General features: G+C 40.8%; 2 protein-coding genes across 2 annotated transcripts in view; one reads left to right on the top strand and one right to left on the bottom strand.

Annotated features, from left to right (window-relative positions):
- LOC124274465 overlaps positions 1-7,884 on the bottom strand; it is a 45,740-nt gene extending 37,856 nt beyond the window's left edge. The window contains exon 1 of the mRNA XM_046709826.1: positions 7,810-7,884. The gene's annotated coding sequence lies outside the window, so the exon portion shown is untranslated. The remainder of the gene's footprint in view (positions 1-7,809) is intronic.
- On the top strand, positions 7,680-21,559 carry LOC124274497 (protein-L-isoaspartate O-methyltransferase domain-containing protein 1-like). The gene is made up of 5 exons (XM_046709862.1): positions 7,680-7,771; positions 12,268-12,627; positions 14,244-14,518; positions 15,243-15,354; positions 16,173-21,559. The coding sequence occupies exons 2-5, from the start codon at positions 12,321-12,323 to the stop codon at positions 17,111-17,113; spliced, it is 1,635 nt and encodes a 544-aa protein (XP_046565818.1). The 5' UTR covers positions 7,680-7,771; positions 12,268-12,320; the 3' UTR covers positions 17,114-21,559.
- The last annotated feature ends 795 nt before the right edge of the window (positions 21,560-22,354 follow it).

Below are 22,354 nucleotides of genomic sequence, written 5' to 3'. Positions count from 1 at the left end.
AGTGACTCAGCCATTATGTTTAGTTCAGTTAGGGTGGAGTGTTGTCATGTTGGGTCACAGTGGAGTGCGGGGTTAGGGTTTTGGTGTGTGGGAGGTGGTGTTTTGGTTTGTGGAGTGCAGAGTTGTGGCGTGTGTGGAGCGGGGTTTTGTTGGGTCACAGTGGAGTGGTTGAGAGTGGAGTGGTGGTGAGTGGAGTGGTTGGATGTGGGGGTAGGGTTTTGGTGTGTGGAGTGGTTGGATGTGGGGGTAGGGTTTTGGTGTGTGGAGTGGTGGTGTGTACAGTCCGTTTGAGTCAGAAACGGACTGATGAATTGCAAATTTTATCATTGTACAAAATTGCCACATAAATATAAATAGTACACGTTTATCATTTACTAATACCCAACAGCTTTCTTATATTTGAAAATTTTCCGGACTCCACCAAAAAAGTTGTTTAAGAAACCATCATCATTGAAAACGCAAAAGTTGTTATCTGTCGTGGCGGGGTGAAACCGCAGAAACAGAACAGCCACTATCTCGTCGTGCACGGGATACACATGCCTGATGGAAATTGAAGTTGAATGCTGACGTGAAACAGTTTATGATTAAAGTGTATGATTTTTTCCGTGCTGAATCCGAAAGGGGCAAACCATTTTATGCCATTAATAAATTCCGTAAGCGGGCAGCATAAGCTTTAGGAGTATCAGCAAGAGTACTGATAAATGTTCTGGAACACAAACATTGTGAGGGTGATGCGAAGCAGGTAGGGGTCGTGTCAAAATCACAAACTTTCAAAAGAACCTTGTAAGGCAGTCTATCAACAAGCTCTATTCTGAAAACAAATACATGTCGCTGAAAAATTTTAAAAAGCATTTGAAGCAAGAACACAACCTCAGAGTATCAAAGTACACACTCTGGCGACTCTTACACTCTTTCGGGTATCGTTATAAGAAAATTTCGGGGGAGAATAGGTCAGTACTCTGTGAACGCCCTGATATCGTTCGCTTGAGAAATAATTTTCTCAGGGTTACAAAGAAGAAGCGTCGAGGAAGGGTTCGAGCCAGTGTACTTGGACGAGACCTGGGTCAATGCCTCGCACACTGCCAGCAGTCAGTGGGTACCCGATGGGGGTGATAAGGGGTCACGTAGAAAGCTGCCTCTAAGGAGGAGAGACACTAATCATTCTCCATGCTGGTTGCTCCAGCAAAGGCTTTCTCCCAGGCTGCGACTTGGTATTCAGGGCAAAGTCCACAGATAACAGAGACTACCATTCCGAGATGAAAGGTGCGGTTTCCTCGATTGGGTTAAAAACAAGTTGGTACCAGTTCTACCAGAGAAGTCTTTTATCGTAATGGACAATGCCCCATACCACAGCATGCAGGACCCCGACAGTAAAGCCCCGACATCGAACAGTCGAAAAGGTGATATGATATCATGGCTCGACAAATTTCAGATCGCACGGCCTTCAAAGGCAACGAAGCCTCAGCTATATGAGATCATAAAAACCCACATAGGAGAACCTTTCTACAAAGTTGACAGTTACATAAAAAGTAAAGGTCACGATATTCTGTGACTTCCACCCTATCACTGTGACCTTAACCCCATTGAAATGATATGGGGTATTGTCAAAGGAGATGTTGCCAGATCAAACACAACTTTTAGATTACGTGACGTAGAGGTTTTGGTTAAGGAATCCCTTAACAAAATCACGACTGAAACTTGGCAAAACTGTGTCAACAAGGTAGCTAACGTCATTGAACAAGGTTACTGGTCTCGGGATGGCTGACAACAGTCAACTGTGGCACCACTTGTCATCCCTTTAAGGTGTGACTATGACACTACGACGGACGAGGAACCGACAGGTCTCCCGGAATAGATTTTGAGATGTCCCCCGCCATGACTGGCTGTTCCGTTTCTGCGGTTTCACCCCCGCAACAGATAACAACTTTTGCATTTTTAATGATGATAGTTTCTTAAACAACTTTTTTGGTGGAGTCCGGAAAATTTTCAAATATAAGAAAGCTGTTGGGTATTAGTAAATGATAATCATGTGTACTATCTATATTTATGTGGCAATTTTGTACAATGATAAAATTTGCAATTCATCAGTCCGTTTCTGACTCAAACGGACTGTAGGAGGTGGTGTTCTGGTTTGTGGAGTGCAGAGAGGTGGCTTGCGTGGAGTGGAGTTTTGGTGTGTGGAGTGCGGAGTGGTGGCTTGCGTGGAGTGGAGTTTGAGTGTGTGGAGGAGATGAGATCAGGTTGTGTAACCATCAAGGACACAGTCTAGACAAAGATCGTCTTTAATTTCAATCTACTTTCTCATTCAACATGCATGTGTATAAAATAATTATGAATTTCCCATTTTATCTTATAACATATCTGTTTGTTACTATGAAGGTATTTCATGAAAATCCTGTAGCAAGTGACTTACTGGTGTATTTGTTTACAAACTGCACTTCCTATAAAAATGAACTATGAGCTTTAGAGGTTATGGCCAAATGAGGACTTGTCGTAGATAAGAAGCTAGCTTCTATCAGTTACCTATCAAAGAAATAGAACAAAACAATACAATCCTCAATTCTGACAAGTAAAATGTTTTAACTGGCCTGAAATCAACAAGCCAAATCATGCATACTTTGGCATGCAGAACATGGCAAACACATCATCAGACACAAGTTGTTCCTTGATTAGGACAAGATGAAGGTTAATTATGGTGGCAAATATAAAACATAGGAAATGTTAGTATAGATGTTACATGCTGCATTAATTTCCACATCATAAAATCATACTCACACACTTCCGAAAGAAAAAAAATGTAAGATATCAGAAATGGGATTTTATATTAATGTAGCTGCCATTGATTTCTTTGGCAGCCATATTGATAAGATGCAATGGTAGAGATGTTGATTCTAGCACACATGGAAAGGTCTCCTGCCTTGAACATTCTCAAGACTGGTCACAACTGGTCAACAATCACAAGTACCAGGGTTACAACCACTGAAGTACAAGATTTAGGGAAGTTATGTAACCATGGAAACAGAAGAAGGAAATCGGCAGGAAATCTGTATTTCCTTTTATGTGTGTCTCAAGGCACTCAGAGAAATGTGCCTTTAGGAACATGACTAATTTTTATCCATCTGCAAACATGTTGAGTACCATTTCACTGTGAGATCACCACTATAAGATCTCATTTTCACTATGATACCATTTCACTATGAGATCTCCTTTTCACTGTGAGATCACCATTTCACTATGAGATCTCCTTTTCACTGTGAGATCACCATGTCACCATGAGATCTCTTTTTCACTGTGAGATCACCATTTCACTGAGATCTCCTTTTCACTGTAACTGATAGTGATACCCCAATTAACTTCTGAATCACAGAATAATGTTCCCGAATCATACTCTCCATTAAGCATGTCTGTACATTTTTATACAAGTTTACCACGTTTATTTTTGTGAAAGAACATTTATCACTGTATTCAAATAATTGACACTTCTGCTGACAAATATGATTTTTAAAACCCTTAATTGAAACTGGAAATCTGATCCCCACAATGAAAGGAGTTGACATGCAGCTAGACTTGGTTGGTTTGTTGTGTAATGTCGCACTCAGCAATATTCCAGCTATATGATGGGGGGCTTGTAAGTAATCGAGTTGGACCAGACAATCCAGTAATCAACAGCATGAGCAACTGGGATACGATGCCATGTGACAACCAAGTCAGCAAGACTGACCACCCAATCCCGTTAGTCGCCTCTTACGACAAGCATGGGTTACAGAAGAGCATGGAGCTAGCCTAAAGCGTAGTCTCTGAAAAAATACATAAATTAGAAGAATCAAGTAATTCCTTTTATATTTAAAAGGAGCCCCTGTAGGATGGGAGATTCAGAACTTCAGGAAATCTTCATTTTGGTCATTGCAGAAAGGGTTGGGTGGAAGGGAATATAATGCGATTCAGGGACTTAGAGCCACACTAACGTGGAGCTTAAAGTTGAATTCGGTGTTGCTGTACTATGATAGCCACACGCATAAACATATTAAATTATTTCCCCTTATATATGAGTGGCTGTGTGCATGAATACATCTGTCTATCTGCCTACTTATACAAGAGATCGAGGGTTCGATCCCCGACCGTGTCATACCAAAAGACGCTAAAATATGGTACTTATTGGTCCCTGCCTGGCGCTCGGCATTAATGGGTACAACAAGGACTGGTCGGCTCGGAGTCAGTATAATGTGTCTGAGTGGGGTATTCATGCTTCACTGCGGCATGGTATCTCAGTGGGCTAGCACTATAAAACCAGCTTAAGTTTGGGCTAGTACAAGCAGCCGCACATACACATACACACGCATGCACGTCGTCATATGAGCGAAATATTCTCAAGCACGACGTTAAACCCAATTTCACCTCACCTCACTTCTACAAGACTAATGTCACGGCTCCCACATTTCTGTGAAAAAAAAATCCATGATTTTTCAAGACAAATATTGCTTTTTCCAGACACAAGAATATATGTCCTAGGGTATTTTGATACCTTTAAACATATATCACTGTGTCTGAAATAAAATAATATCTTAAATATGGCCTAACATCTCCCCTTACAGCTGTCCATTCAGACCTCTGTATGATGACATAATAAAAATGACACATCAAGTGTAGCAATTTTTCTTTTACTCTTTAACTATCTTTATTGCAGGTCTTGCAGCTCTGAAGGCGAGGGGTGCTAAACCCATATAACCATTAAACATTGAATACATCTTATTGTTTAGAATTTGATTACCACATGTATTTATGCAAGTATTCACATATATGCCAGATAAACATGCTGACGGCTGCCATAGCCCTTGTAGTACTGTTAAGATAAACAGTTTTGTTAGATAAAAGACCTACAAAATTTCAATGATTTTCCAATGATTTCATCCATTTTTTAAAATTCCTTGATTTTTCCAGGACTGGAAAATGGAGTGTTAAATTTCCAGGTTTTCCAGGTCTTGTGGGAACCCTTAATGTTGGGTTTGCAGTACAGAACCACTGAGACATTGCTACCCAACTCCAATACCGACTCGAGCCCAACTAGTCCTTGCCTTATTTTCTTTGTGCCGAAAGTCAGGCAGGGTAACAAGAAGTAGTTTCTGTTATCGATGACCAAAACTTTTGTTTAGGCATTTCCAGCGACTGATATTCAATGCTATGTCTGCGTCACATGTTTAAAACTTAGAATTAAAAATATTTAAACTTTTATTTGGATAAAATTTCAATTTCAAAATGGAAAGGTTTTACTAGACGAAAAATATTTACTCCTCCATGAAGCAATATTGAGAATTTGCCCTGCACATCCTATGCAAACAATAAACATGGTTGGCCGATGCATTAATACCAATTCAGTTGTGTCCTTGGTAGCTTGAACTGACATTTCACAGTTCCATATGCAAATTCATTCCATAATTCTCTAGATTTGCTTCAAACAGGAAGATGCCTATTTACAAATTACAATTAAAGCAACACTTCAGAAATACATAATATTCAATTTGTTCGTGGTGGTCATACTCACTCTCCCAGTTTCATGTCTGGAAACCCCTGAATAAACAGTGCGTCTTGGACTGATGAAGGCAAAGCCACAGCAAAATCAAGCAATGGTGATTTGTATGACAGTAACACTGTCAGTTCTTTATCATTGCACCAAGAAATATTCCAGCCTATATGACAGTGGTCTGCCTAAAAACATTTGGAGCAGATAATCTAGTGATTGACATCAGGAGACAAAAAAACATGAGGCCAAACAACATGCATGTAACCAAGCCAGACAACTTGATCTATTTTGAGACCAATCACAATTATTGGTTCAATGGGGCCTTTAATCGTAACCCGGTTCTATAAGAGTAAAAATGACTGAAAAGAACAAAAGGCTTTGACATTCAGTTTCACATTCTTGCATTGCATGTGATGTAAAAACAACCTCTCAGATAAATATAATTATTTGCTCATGCTATCACCCACTAGCCTGTCTGACCAGGCTGCCACAAAATACATATTTAATGTTCATGTTATGTAAAACAACAATGACTCATATTAGAAAACATCACTTTTCAAGGTTGTCACATGATCAGGAGTCAGACTGTATAATTCATATATACACAAATACACTAATATGAAAAAGTCTACAATTTTAGTTGAAATATATAAATCTTAAGAAAGTATATATTAATAATATGTTTCAGATAGTTCTGTAAAATGAGAGAACTATAATAAGCTTATTAATCATATATTTTATGTTGTTTTTTTTAACCAAAACAGAACTTTAAACATTTAAATTATTTGAAAAATGCATCTGGTTTCAAATTGGCTTGTTGGATGTGAATATATTTTCCAATAATGATGATCAAATCATTTACCTGAAACCTGTAACTTCATGTGATAAATTAGTTCACCTAAAATATTTATTACATGTCAAATCTAAAAACAAGCTCACTTAAAAAAATCATCTGATATGGCATTTTATAAACAAAGAGATTTCTTCCATATATGCTTTAGTTTAAAACATACACATCATTTGCAACAAAGAATTGTCAGCATTAACTATAATTAAAGTTATCAAAAGGTAAACTGTAGCTTTTACTACCGAAATTTCCATTACTTGTGATTGTACGAAAATGACTGACTTAAATAACAGAAAGCATCCACATTGTATGGAGTTGATGGGTATATTGTGAAAAGCGCCTGATCCATCTGTGAAATTCATACCGTGTATGACGAAAGGGACATGTGACATAACAAGCACGGCAATGGCGGAAATATACCCGCAATGTGAAAGTTGAGAAAATTACTTTAATAAACAACAAAATCTGTATCAAAACTGCAGACAAAAGTTGCTTTTTAAGCCTTACATTGTTTCAAGCAGTAATTTGAGAAGATTTCATTTTTGTACCAATTTAAATTGCAGGAATATTCCTTACAAGAGACATAGGGTTTTGCAGCCTCGTTTTGGATAACAACATTATGCGTCGGCAAAAACTGACTTTGCAGTGCTCTGAGCTAAATAAAATTAATCAAAACAAACTGACACCTTCTTGTCTATCATTGAATTGTCTCGCAATGGATTGGAGGAACACCTTTACTCACTTTCACTCTTTCAGAAATGTGACTAACACTATTTTTTCCTTAAACTCACTATATGATCTATCCCTACGTGCGCAAACCTGTGGATAAACTTATCACAGTAAGATATGGAAACAGCGTAAATGTGAATATTTTGATGGAATAAAACCAACCAAACACGACAAAAGTTTAGAACAAGTAGTTTTCTAAATTTGGAAATACGTGTCTTTTCCCAATAATTCATTTACGCCGAGAAAAACAAAATTTTCCTACCCTTCCTTGACTTTCCCAAACGCCATTTAACAGGATCAAAATTGCGAGGGAGTTTAACGGAACAGCCAACAAGATGATTGGTCGGCTTGGATAATCCAAGGCTAATTTCCCACGTGCACCTGTTGCCATCTGTGAAGCTAAATCACGAAGCTAGGGGAGACAAATGCTGCAACCGTGGCCAGGTTCTTGTGAAAGTTACTTGTAAATTCTGGCATAAATGGCAATAAAAATAAAATTAGTCAACGATGTGGTTATATTATCATATGATAACACAGTATGAAATACAATACAGCTCATGTCGTCAATCTCAAATGAAAATTCCTTTCGTTTTCCCAGGATTCTGCCCTGTTTATGCGTGACGTCACAGTGTTGTTGTTGTTTTGGTCGAGCAGCTGAAGTACAAGGGGAAAAGAAGGTAACCTGGCCAATCATGTCGTAACACTGTAGTCTTACACGTCTGCCTCGTCCAGATTTAGGTGTCGTACCAAAGGAAAGGTTGCGTTTAGTTACATGTTGACGGCGTACTGGTGCACGCCATTAGCTCAGCAGCGAAGTGTAGGTCGGTCGCCCGCTGCTCAGACGACAGAACGAGATTTCATCGACTGTCAGACATGAGTCGAGCGAAGGCGAGCTGCACGCTAGATCGCAATTGACTCGTTTAGCGGACAGGAAGCAGAAACAGTCATTCAACTCTGTTGCAAGACAATAACTAGTTTGTGCAAATAAGTTCACAATCAAACATATCTAAATGTCTGTCAGTGGCGACCTCGAAGACACAGGGAAATTAGGCTTACATCAGAAAAACAAATATTGGTTTAGACCTTGTTCAGACTGTACAAAATGTCGCGGACAGAAATGGCTTGACAAGTCGCAATGACTGCTTTATTTTTTTTCAAGTGCATAATTTTAGGTTCAAGTCAGAAGTTAGTTCTGGTATGCACTTTTGCAAGATTTGTATATATTTGACATAACTTTAAATTGCTCCCTAGACATGGTGAGAAGGAGTTATGTGAATGGGGTTTGTCACCTGTAAAATATGTTCCCAACATGTTTGTTTCAATCTTAAGATGATACAGCTCAAATAATAAGTTGCATCATGAGAAATTTGGAAATATTCATTTCTGTAGTCAACTGATATTCCTTCTACTTCTGAAATAATGACTACATGACTCACCTTGACATTGTCATAATATTATGTCAAAGGGTCTTGGTCAGTTACATCTTAACTTTTCTTCTCCAAAATAATGAGAGCAATTGTTTGAAATGATTTTCATGTAAAAAAATTCTTTTGGGCAAAAGAAGGAGTTACTAGTTGTTAAAAGTTCAGTTTAACTGTCTGTTTGCCAGGGGTTACTATCACCAAGTTTGTCTGTCAACTTTTATGTTGTCTAGTGAATTGTGGTGTCGTTGCACTGAAAGTATTGTTTTTTCTCATAAGATACAATGATACTTTTGAAAATACTTCAATTTCATTGAAAATGATTGTTAAAATTGCTCCCTTTATCATGATTAGAACTAATGATTTTCAAGAAAACAATTTTGTTCAAGCTGCATTCATACTATCCAGAAAAAAAAGGTTTCTCAAAACAGTTTGAGGATCCCTGTAGCTCATGTATGCTGAAGGTTGATAGTTATTATCAGAGTTACCATTACACTTGAAAGTGACAGGTGATTATTTTTGGGAATGTCTTTTGTATGAACATATAATTCTTTGGTCCTGCTCTTTGGTAATTCAGACAATGTCACTGAAACTAATTCACCCTTATTACCAAAGTAAACATAAATGTCAAGGGTACTTTTCATTACCCTAATATTAATAATACTAGTAGGTTTTAGGGCCTACCTGTATTCTATTGCAAAAACAAATCAAGGAAACCCATTTTCCCCAAAAGTTTTAAAAATGTTGCTTTTGTTTGGTATCATTGAATGCCTGGGCAACTGTCAAACCAGTATAACCATGGTAAAGGGATTAAAGGAAATTAGATATACTCCAGATACTAATAGAATCTTCTAATTTTAGCAGAGGTTTATTTATATGACATAAGGGACCGTTCATAATTTATGGCCAGGGTGGATAATGACGATTTTTATGGATAAGCATGTATACAGTATAATGTGAATTGAATGGACAACAACAACAACAAACATCCCCCAACCCTCCACGCCACAACATACATTTATGTTCAAAGTAAGTGACCATGTCATTTACAAAATCAGTTAGCGGTTTGATCTGCTGTCCATATCATAAGATTAAAAAAAGTACTTGTTGATAGCAGGTGCTTGGTATTAAGAAGAACAAGGACTGTCAGTCTCATAGTCAGAGCATGTTATCTCAGTGAAATAGAAAAAACACCTTTTTTTTCACATTTATATCTACAATTTTGGTAGTTAATATGTGAAAGTGTGAAATATCTGTTAAACTAAATTCGGCCTAACAGTCTCAGTGGGAGGGAGATAGGAAACGTCAAAGAAGGATGTTATTGAGGAGAGATTAGTGCAGAAATGAGCAATGCGAGTCCAATGCGACTTTTTTAGAACAGACCATGGCTTTATGCAAATTAGTATGCGATGATATTGTATTACAAATGACACTTTTTAAGTGCCCATTTTGAAATTAGACTTAGTTTCATTGTAAACGATAGCAGACGTAAAGAATAATAACATTTAATACTGAAACTATGATACCATTGAGTCTCACTATCACTATAAAAAGAAACAGGTAGGAGGGGTCGTCTCAAAAGCAAAACCAGGACGGGTGTTGCAGACGGTGGTTGGGGTCAAGCTGGGGGATAGATATATCAGCTATAAAAACTATAAGATAAGGTAATCAATAGAGACATATTCGATACACATGAAAAAGCACAAAATATTTTGAGATGATCCCTTGTGCCTGTGGGCAGCACGTGTATTTCATGCCAAGTAAGTCGAGGGTCCGTCGTCATACCTGGCTGAGCGACGTAATTGCCATCTATAGTCTGATCTATTGTTTTCAGCTGCTATTCATATTTTTCTAAGTTTTGTCCGATTTTACAAGCAAACATGCTTTTGTGGATATCCTATTACGTCTCCCACTGAACGCCCAGTTAGGCCGATGTAGGTTATTTTGACAAATGCTATTTGCAATTGTGCAAATTTTAGGGATACAGAGTAACAGCCTAAAAACAGTTATTTTCTATTTCCGACAGTACTTTAGTACGCGGTGCAGCACACAAATGCAGTTAAGACAATGTTGAATGCAACATTGATCCCTCCCATTCCCATAATATGAGAGGCAATATTTTGTTGATAATCTTTGTAAAGACTGATGGCAGAAAGGTTGATGATTAATGTAGAAATACTTGTCATATAACCACACAATTAAAATGATTGTATTTATTTTATCACTTCAAATATAGTTGGGTTGTTTTGATATCACATCAACAGTAACTGGAATGTTTCGACAAGGAATGTCAAATGCTGGTGATGACAAAATCCTACCTTATGCAAAGACCGATATAGTTATTGACAATTCCTAACAGTATGTGCCTGGCGAATCCTGTAGCATTTCATTTTACATTACCAGTTGCACTCAACATGCTCTGGCAAGTGGTAAAAATAGGACTGATGACATAGGATGGGAGTTTTTGCTCATTTTAGTCAGTATATAAAACACTGAGAAAAATAAGGTAAGTGGATTTTGATGGATGGCCCGAATATTTGAGAAAAAGGTCCAGTTTTGATAAGTTTAATAACCGTCCTTGGTCGCTCGTTTGATATATACACGGAACAAAAATTAAGGGAATCCACAAATAAATTTTAAAATGATGAAGAAAGAAATGGTGTAGATTTCAGTCTTTATCATGTTTATAATTAGCATAAAATCCCATCAATGCAAGTGTTATTGATAGTTACAATACATTCCTGTGGCAGATATGTAGTTGTTGCACACTCAATGCAGAAATGAATCTGTTCCTCAAAGCAAGGTTGCGTTCATATTGATATTAACCCTCCTCTACCCACCCTAATCTTAATCCACACTCATTTGCTGATATCGTTCCACGAGTCAGGATGTAATAATAATATTAAAAATTTGAATTCTTATATTCGCTAAACTCCACATCAAAGTGTGCTCAAAGCGCTAACAGAGTTTTATAGTTCATTATTACCCTGGATAACCCAAGCTGCCTGTTAGACGCTAGAAGACTATAATCACATGACTTATCCCACTGGGTACCCATTTTCTGCTGGGTGAACAATTTTGAACAAACTCACTCACTTGTATGGAAACTGCAATTCTATGTTTAGTCAGCTTCAGTGATACCTATCGTGAGCAATTTGTCATGTTCAGTGACCCTTGTGGCTGTGATGATGATTGGCGTAAGAAAGTAAAAATGTATCACAGTACATGTCTGTTAGAGCGAGTTAACTATCAACATTTGGTAAATGTGTTTCTTGCAGCACAGTGGTCTTATCATTCTTTAACTGACTCATGAAGATGTGGGGTAGAATAGGTCTTCAGCAACCCATGCTTGCCACAAAAGGCGACTATGCTTATCGTAAGAGGCGACTAACGGGATTGGGTGGTCAGGCTTGCTGACTTGGTTGACACATGTCATCGGTTCCCAATTGCGCAGATCGATGTTCATGATGTTGATCACTGGATTGTCTGGTCCAGACTCGATTATTTAGACTGCCACCATATAGCTGGAATATTGCTGAGTGCGGCGTAAAACTAAACTCACTCACTCACTCACTCATTCTTTAACTGAAATGATAGCGACCCCTTAGATATTGTTCTTTGTATACAAGAAAGCTTTTCTGTATCAATCTACTTCTTAAAATTGTTTCTGTGTACAGTCATGTGTGTGGTTTATTTGGATTTTTCTTTGGAGCAGGTCAACTACAGTTATGTAAGGAGTTCTTTCTGATCAGTTTCAGTTTAATGTAACAGTGTAGCAGATCAGTCACTACCTACATCCATCAGCATGGGTGGCGCCGTCAGCACTGGTGCGGATAACAATGAACTAGTGGACAACCTGGTGGAAGCCGACTACATCAAGAGTCCTCTTGTGGAGAAGGTGTTCCGTGCTGTTGACAGAGCGGATTACTACGTTGACGGGCACCGAGACAGCGCATACAAGGACCTGGCATGGAAACATGGCCACCTGCACCTGTCGGCACCATGCATCTACTCCGAAGTCCTGGAGTCACTGCAGGTGAAGGAGGGCCTCTCCTTCCTCAACCTGGGCAGTGGCACTGGCTACCTCAGTACCATGACCGGACTCATCCTAGGTAAGGTCCCATCCTGTATGGTGTACCTGTACAAACCCATGGTCCTTCCACCCTCTTATGTGGTGCTTGTGTTCAGGCTAGGTGTGACTTCAGGTGTGGAGATGTACTTCCCGTATGCCCCGTCCAGTCATCTCCTCATTCAGCCCCCATTCACACATGTACTGCATTATGCTTGGGGCCCTATGTTGCTGTTATGTACTTCCCCCACCCCAAGTTAGCCCCAAGTCACACCCCATTCACCCATGTTCTGCGTTGTGTTCCTGGCTGTCTGGTGTTGTTACGTAGTTCCCCCAAGCCCACTCGCCTCCATTCTCCCATGTGCTAGTTGTGTTGAGGGACATTCCCCCACCCCACTCTCCCCCTACTCACCCACCACATGTACACACACATCCCTCACACCCCTACTCTCCAATGTGCTGTGTTGTGTTCAGGTATGTAGGTGTAGAGCTGTACTTGCCCAGCCCTGCCCACCTCCACTCACCCCTACTCACCCATATGTTGTGTTCTGTTCTGTTTAGGTATGTATGGTGTAGAGCTGTACATGCCCAGCCCTGCCCACCTCCACTCACCCCTACTCACCCATATGTTGTGTTCTGTTCTGTTCTGTTCAGGGCTGTATGGTGTAGAGCTGTACATGCCCAGCCCTGCCCACCTCCACTTACCCCTACTCACCCATATGTTGTGTTCTGTTCTGTTTAGGTATGTATGGTGTAGAGCTGTACATGCCCAGCCCTGCCCACCTCCACTCACCCCTACTCACCCATATGTTGTGTTCTGTTCTGTTCAGGGCTGTATGGTGTAGAGCTGTACTTGCCCAGCCCTGCCCACCTCCCACCTCCACCCCACCCCTACTCACCCATATGTTGTGTTCTGTTCTGTTTAGGTATGTATGGTCCCTGCCCACCTCCACTCACCCCTACTCACCCATATGTTGTGTTCTGTTCTGTTTAGGTATGTATGGTGTAGAGCTGTACATGCCCAGCCCTGCCCACCTCCACTCACCCCTACTCACCCATATGTTGTGTTCTGTTCTATTCAGGGCTGTATGGTGTAGAGCTGTACATGCCCAGCCCTGCCCACCTCCACTTACCCCTACTCACCCATATGCTGTGTTCTGTTCTGTTCAGGTATGTATGGTGTAGAGCTGTACATGCCCAGCCCTGCCTACCTCCACTTACCCCTACTCACCCATATGCTGTGTTCTGTTCTGTTCAGGTATGTATGGTGTAGAGCTGTACATGCCCAGCCCTGCCCACCTCCACTCACCCCTACTCACCCATATGTTGTGTTCTGTTCTGTTCAGGGCTGTATGGTGTAGAGCTGTACATGCCCTACACCCGCCCACCAGTTACTCACCCCCCGCTCACCCCCTTTTCATCACCCACTCACAGCTACTCACCCATGTATTGTGTTGTGTTCAGTGCCTTATGTTGTAGAACTGTATTTGCCCTACCCATGCTCTGCCATTTAGCTGGGATACTGCTGAGTGAGATGTTAAACAACAAATCAAACCCTACCCTTGCTGACCCCCTTCACTGACCCCCTTCTCACCACCCACTCACCCCCTTCTCATCGCCCAATCACCCCTACTCACCCATGCGCTGTGTTGTGTTCAGGGCCTTATGGTGTGAACCATGGTGTTGAGCTGTACGAGGATGTGGTGGAATATGCACGGGAGAGGCTGGAGGAGTTTAAGAAGAGCTGTGATACCTTTGACGAGTTTGACTTCTGCGAGCCGCTGTTTGTGGTTGGGAACTGCCTCCAGATCAACTCCTGCTGCCGTCAGTATGACCGTGTATACTGTGGAGCAGCCTGCCCAAAGGAACATGAGAACTACATGAAGAATCTCATCAACGTCGGAGGGGTGCTAGTCATGCCCCTCAACGATCAGGTAGGTCGGAGGTCTCACTCACATGAACAGAAGTTGCTGTGAACATCGTCCTTTACTAGTACTTTCTCTATTGAAGCTAATTAAGATACTGTGAACTCAGATGTATTCTTCTACTCAACTAGTGAAAAATATGGGAGACATATGTAAATTCAGATTGAAATGGTACTCAATGATAAGGTGGCCAGTGGTCCCAAAGACCTGTGATTGTCCGGGTTAGAACTGGTCTTCAGTAACCCATGCTTGTCGTAAGAGGCAACTAACATGATTGGGTGGTCAGACTCGCTGACTTGGTTGACACGTTATAGGTTCCCAATAGCGCAGATTGATTCTCATGTTGTTGATCACTGGATTGTCAGGTCCAGACTTGATTATTTACAGAACGGTGCCATATAGCTGGAATATTGCTGAGTACGGCCTAACACTAAATTCACTCCTTTATTCAGTCTATGATGCAGGTCTCTGTTGAAACCCACAAACACAGGCATGGTGTTGCTGGATTTACTTGCCACAAATGCCATTAAAAATCTTTAACTAGAATTGTCATCGTATTACAATCACTGGATTGTCTGGTCCAGACTTGTTTATTTACCGCTGCCATATCGCTGGGATAGTGCAGCATTAAACAACCATCAGTCAGTCAGTGGTCACAGAGATTGATTCTGGATGTGTTACCGAGGCACTATACCTGCTTGCATCATTAGATGGGTTTTGTGTCTTCCCACAGCTGCTACAGATACGCCGCACTTCAGAGACAACATGGGAGACAAAGAACATCCTTCCAGTTTCCTTTGCCACCCTTGTGTCTCCATCAAAGGAGGATGAGATGATTGATCTCCGTGAGTACATTTTGTGTCAGCATAATCAGAGAAACTTTATTACTAACCCACTAAGGCTGCTACCTGCTTGGGATAAGGGTTACTTATTGAACATTGTACAGAATGATTCAGAAACTCACCTGGAAACCCTAACAACCAACAATTCATTGCTAACAAGCTGCTGTCCAGTGTTTCTTTTTATCGTTGATATATCCATCCATTTAAGGGGGCTGTGGGGTAGCCCAGTGGTTAAAGCGTTGGATCGTCACGCCGAAGATCCAGGGTTCGAATCCCCACATGGGTACAATATGTGAAGCCCATTTCTGGTGTCCCCCGCTGTGATGTTGCTGGAATATTGCTAAAAGCGGCGTAAAACCAAACTCAGTCAGTCCATCCATTCAAACTATCCATTCTCCTTACACATTCAACATGTTCCTGGTTTCAATAAAGTTTACTTTTCACTTTAAAATCGTTTGCGAAAAGGAAAATCTGCTCAACTTGATCATTGATGTCACGGTTAATCGTTTCTGTTTCATTATTCCAGAATGTCATAACGGTTTCACAATTGTACAGAGTAGAACTTACACAAAGAAAGAAAACTAGTTTCATATCCAAGTGCTGGAAGTAAGGTTTAAGCACAAATTATGCTTATGTTATCAAATGAAGGTGACTGCCTGCACCTCGGGTACTTTGGGGAAAGCTTAAACTCTTAAGTGAAATCTAAGTCCAGGGTGAAACCCCTTAATGAGATCTGTCTAGGATGTAACTGACAGGTGAGATCTCTGTCTGCATTCGGTTTGATGATTTGAAGCTTCTGTAACTGACGTTTCTTGTTGCAGCTGATGTGTCACTGCCGATGCTGCAGGAAGTATGTCGCATCACCATCAGGAAGATCCTGCGTGTTAACATCCTAGCCTCCTTTCCTCACCTCAAGAATGTCCGCAAGAAGAAGCGTGAACCTGTCAAGAAACGTGCAGGCAAACAGAGACGCATCAATATTGTGCCCATGAGCATGGGGATGATGATCCTCGGGCAGTTTGAGGACAGCGATGATGAGGAGGGAGGGGAGCCAGTTCGGTTGATCCGTAGACGACGCTTCCTGCGGAGTGTTGCTGATGCTGAGGAAGAGGAAGAAGAGGGCATGGAGGAAGACAGTGAACAGATGGAGGAGGGTGGTGCCGAAGGGGAGACGGAGAGGGAAGGGGAAGCTGAGGCAGGAGCCTCTGGAGAACAGCAGTCGAAGACCACTAGAGTCAGAAGTGCCCCAACCAGAAATGGTGCTGCATCCTCAGGGAGCCATTCTAGCTCCACAACGACCTCTACCAATAGCAGCAGCAGACTTCATGGTATAGGTCGCTTTCTGGCCGATGCCCATTCCTCTGATGACTCTGACAACGATGATGAGGACGATGATCATCATGATGAGGATGATGAAGGTGTTGACATTGTGGAAATGCTGCAGTTGAACGATGTTGCAAAATCTGGACTTAGTCCCCCACGCAAGATTCGCTGTTCATCCAACACAAGTGCTGATACTTCGGAAACATCAGGCATTGGGTCTCTAGGAGATGACCCTCTGGAAGCCGACACGTCACATGACAACAGTGAGAAGGCATCACCTGCCAGCAGCTTCGAGGGCTCCGGCAACCATGCCATGGACTGCACAGAGCAGGAGGATGGACGACCACGGGTAGTGGTGGGCACGATATTGAGGGAGAGGATAGGACAGCTGCCGCTGCCTATTGCACTGAAGACATACTTGATGTACTACCGCAACTAGCCACGCCCACCTTGTTATGGTATTTCAGGGTTGTACCAGCTGGTGGATAAGCTTGGTAAAGTGTTCAGGTTCTATAATCTGATTGCCATGCAACATATGTAAGGGACGGTGTGTTATGTGGATATTGACTCAAATTTGAGATGACAGCAAGCTTTCACACGTGACTCAAATTTGAGATGACACAATGCTTTCACACGTGTGACTCAAATGAGATGACAGCCAGCTCTCACACATGTCATTCAAATGAGATAATAGTCGCTTTCACACGTGTGACTCAAATAAGATGATAGCCTGCTTTCACATGTGACTTGACTGAAATGACAGCAAGCTTTCACATGTGACTGAGGCAATGTAATGACTGACAGAAATCACTTAACTGGTTTCACGACCAGCTTTCAGATATCTGACTTGACCATAGTCACGGCCAGCTTTGACATATGTGACTTGACCCGTGTCACAGTTCAGCTTCCATTAGAGTGACCAACCAGTTACAGAGACCCACAAGCACAGCAAGCATTTGTTGGTAGCTGTTAGTCAGGACGTGGAATAAACTGACCAATTGTCTGTGATAGATTTGGGGAGGATTTCACCGTGTAAATACTTTTGTACATATGTTTTGAATATAAGTGCCATGTTTTGAAATGATTGTGCTAGTTGTCTCAGTGCTTGGTTTGGGGATGAAGAAATCAAATTTTGCTATGTTTGACACGAATGAGTAGACATCAAATTTTGTCTTTTCTTGTTGTTAGACCGGACTTATATATATGGATTCTAGAACTTGACCAGGGCAGGTGAAATGCCTGCTTCAATATCCTACAATACATATACCCACCTGTCTAGTTCAGTCTCACAGTCACACTGTTTTGAGAGACAACAATGTCTGTATTCTTTTATGAGGCCATTATAGATATATCAGTTAAGGAACTTTCAGCCCAGACATCATTTTGATTCCCATGGCCATCTGACACATACAACCCAAATCACATTGTCCCTCCCCCACCCCCATACACACCACCCACCCCTATGTGACACACCACCCACACACGTTTGACACATGCCAACCAAATCACTTTCTCCCTCCCCACCCACACACGTTTGACACATACCAACCAAATCACTTTCTCCTCCCCACCCCCATCACACACCACCCACACGTTTGACACATACCAACCAAATCACTCTCTCCTCTCCTACCCCCACCCACACACACGTTTGACACATACCAACCAAATCACTCTCCTCTCCCCACCCACACACGCCTGACACATACCACACCAAATCACATACCAACCAAACCCTCTCCCCCTCCCCCCCGATCTGACACACCACCCACACACGTTTGACACATACCAACCAAACCACTTTCTCCCTCCCCACCCACACACGTTTGACACATACCAACCAAATCACTTTCTCCCTCCCCCACCCCCATCTGACACACCACCCACACACGTTTGACACATACCAACCAAATCACTTTCTCCCTCCCCACCCCATCTGACACACCACCCACACACGTCCGACACATACCAACCAAATCACTTTCTCCCTCCCACCCCCCCCATCCCATCTGACACACCACCCACACACGTTTGACACATACCAACCAAATCACTTTCTCCCTCCCCACCCCCATCTGACACACCACCCACACACGTTTGACACATACCAACCAAATCACTTTCTCCCTCCCCACCCCAATCTGACACACCACACACACACACGTTTGACACATACCAACCAAATCACTCCCCCTCCTCGAGCCCATCTTGCCCCTAATTTTGCATTTCTTAAAGTGACATCCTTTCTCCATTGTCTCAACCATTAAAATTGATGAAAATCTTGCATTTCTGTCCCAGCTTCTTTTCTTTTGGAGAATGTATCCAGTTTTATTCAGCCAGAAAGCTGCTTTAGTTTCACGTATCTTTCAGGTAACTAAGCCTTCCCAGTGGCACACTTCTCATCGGGCCCAGGGTAATGTTGATGAATACACTAGATTCACTCATACTTCCAGAGTGTTTCGTACCATAATAAAATGATTACATTTCTACTTAGTGTACCAATTTTCACATAAACTGAAATTATTTCACACCGTGTCAGCATTGATGTTGAGTGACATTTTTTGGGAAAAATACAGTAATCTCTATTCCATTGTCAGTTGTAGTGCCTTTGGTCTTGTAGACTTGACTGTCTTTTCAATGCTAAGTAATGTAGGTATTATGTAGCCTTATCTGAACAGTTCATCACTAATTATATGGTTATCGGGCTGGTTATGTACAGATGGGAGGGAATCACATTACATAACAAATGGCTGTGAAACATTCTGGGAAGCATAGAGCGTTGACATCTGGATGACAGAAGGACATATGCTATATCCCACATGGCTTCCAGGACAAGTTCAACAAGATATGTCTGTGATATGTTAAGGTCATGAATCTTGAATAACAATGTTTATGTATAGAGCATTAGTGTTTGATCATTGCTCCTCAATCTGATCGGATTTGATAAAACCAGATTGTTTTCACTTTTTTCCAAACAACTTAACATGTGTCACATGAAAGGGATGTAACTTCTCAACAACATGCCCTCATAGGACATCTTTACAATTAGCATGATTAAGTTTGTTGAATTTCTCTGTTCTTCCTTGTTATATCTTTATAATGTCATCATGAGCATTTCCTTTGTCTGATGACCTTGAAGCACGGTCAACCACCATTTTGTACATTCTAGTCAGCAGATCATTAGCCACAGTTTAACTAGACAAAATAACTTTACCAGAAATTGGTATATATGACATATTTAGATTGTATATCCATTTGAAAGATACTGATTGAAGAAAGTAAGGGAACATAGCATCATGTGTGTACCCAGAAGGCCATTGGAGACTGTTTTGACCTACTTGTTACCTGACAACTGATTTCATCTTCTTTCTGTATTTTCTCAAATCTGACAGGTAAGTTGCTATTGGGATTTGTCTACTTTTGCATCAAAGCTAATATTCAGCCACAACTCTAGAGCTCATGTCAGTAAACATTTTCAGATTGGAATATGGACGTTCCCATTTCATGTCACAATGTTAGCTAAGATTTTGGCTTTACCGGATGATATATATTTCACTGTCAATAGGACCAAGGAAGGAAAAAGGATGTACCGTTTCCATTTACATCATTGAATGCTGTGCTGACATACCCCAGAACGTAAGAACTTGACTTTTGAAACAGTAATTAAGTTTTGAAACCTAGATAGATCCCCGAGTGCAGTCAACATTGCATATGTTGTCGCTTGCAGTTTTTGCAGGATTGAGCACACATCCAGAGCATTCATATGTTTTTAAACATTTGAATTAACACATTTGTGATTTCAACAAAATTCAGTGTTTGTCAAGTTTCAAAAAGCACACCTGCTTGTCTTTTCTAGAAAGTTTTATCCATACTAATTACTTGTATATACCTCATGTAAAATATGTGATGATGTTGATCTAGGTTCATTATGTACTTAACAAAACCTTTTGTCATCTTGAAAAATAGAATCTCCTGTGGAACTTGAAGCAGGTTTCATTCTTTCTAATTGTGCTGGTAAGTGCTAAATGTTTCCATGTATCCACAGAACAGTTCACACAATTTTATGTATAATGTTAAAGAGAAAAGGCATGGTATCCTTGCCATAATCCCGATGTTAAGAAAAGACTGAAGGGGTAATTTGAAACCTGCACACCTTGGACCTCATCAATTGTGTTGGTGATCAAAGGGGAGATAACTCATTTGCCGAATATAGACCATTCAGCATTTTCCTGTCTGTTGTCCTCTTTCCAGGACTTCTTCTTGTACATTGTTTGAATATTATGTTTGTTTCAGTTTGATTTCAGATTGTTTCCGTTGTTGTTGAATTTTGTGTTCAGTACCAAATGTGTTCTGTGTCACCATAGTAACCATATTTACAATTGTCTCGGACTTGATTTGAAAAATCACACTGTGCACTTCACTGTCGTCCATACCAGGTATGTGTTGCCTCACAGCTATTAAAACTGTCTTAACAGGTATTCAGGAGACTAAAGAGAAGACATTAATATGCATTAATAAAGCTGTTCAAATTCCACAAAATTTAATAAAGTTTTTGTTATCAAAATGGAGCAATGGTAAAATCTCAGTGCTATCAATCCTACCATCTTTATTACTGATGGGAAACAAGGATGCTATTCTTCCTCTGCACATTATCCTGTATTCACATGCAGCTTAGGGATCCGTCAGTTGGAGAGGTAGTTACATGGGGCAGGAGTGCTTGGTGGAAGTCCCTGGAATAATTTTTGACAGTCACCTGCCAACATTACTTCAGTTAATGTGAAAAGGTTGAATTGTCTTTTGTCCATCATGTTTACTTTGTACTCTTTAGGAATTGTTTTCTTAGAAGTTGTAAATATGAGACGAAATAAATCATATTATTATTCTCTTTCATGTTATTCTTTGATGACCATGTTTTGCTCAACACTTCTTGTGGTTTGATTTTTGTGGATATGGCCAAGGGTCACACTGCTATTTTATCAGAATATTGTCACTTTTATGTCACAGTGTGCAGACTGAACGCATTAGCAAAGTACACAATACACATCCACACCATCTGGCTCTTAAAGAGTGTACGAACAACCTCAGAACACAAAGATCAGTCTGCATGGCGTAACTGTCATATATGTATTAACTAACTATGAATCCACATGAAAGCCACAAACTTCACCCACACCAGAATCAAATCTTCAAGATCTGTATTACATGGTGGTGATTCCAGTCATTACTGGAGGGTTTCATCTAACATCAGAGTGCTTGTTCATGGTAATGCTGTTTGAACCAGTAATATTGTGATATCAATGAATACCACTTAAAGGTATTACCAAGGTGATTAAGTACCGGTAATATCACTGCATGATATGGCTGTTGTATAGCCAAGCTATATCCTAGACAGATATTGTTACTATATTACGACACTGTGTCAGGTTATCTTGTGGAGTGATAGGACTGTTGTAGAAGTGATTGTTTCCTTGTATAGGCAATGGCCATATATACTGCCTTATATCTGTATAGGCAATGGCCGTATATACTGCCATATATCTGTATAGGCAATGGCCATATATACTGCCATATATCTGTATAGGCAATGGCCATATATCTGTATAGGCAATGGCCATATATACTGCCATATATCTGTATAGGCAATGGCCATATATACTGCCATATATCTGTATAGGCAATG

Source organism: Haliotis rubra, unplaced genomic scaffold (genome assembly GCF_003918875.1).
Source record: "Haliotis rubra isolate DU_JTF1 unplaced genomic scaffold, ASM391887v1 Scf191, whole genome shotgun sequence".
Classification (NCBI taxonomy): Eukaryota; Metazoa; Mollusca; class Gastropoda; order Lepetellida; family Haliotidae; genus Haliotis; species Haliotis rubra.
This window is presented reverse-complemented; position numbering and strand designations above follow the sequence as displayed.

What these genes read in the sequence shown, in the direction of transcription:
- LOC124274497 (XM_046709862.1), top strand. Translation starts at nt 12,321, where the DNA reads ATGGGTGGCGCCGTCAGCACTGGTGCGGATAACAATGAACTAGTGGAC. An exon ending in CATGACCGGACTCATCCTAG is followed by an intron (nt 12,628 to 14,243) that starts GTAAGGTCCCAT and finishes TGTTGTGTTCAG; the next exon opens with GGCCTTATGGTGTGAACCAT. An exon ending in GGATGAGATGATTGATCTCC is followed by an intron (nt 15,355 to 16,172) that starts GTGAGTACATTT and finishes TTCTTGTTGCAG; the next exon opens with CTGATGTGTCACTGCCGATG.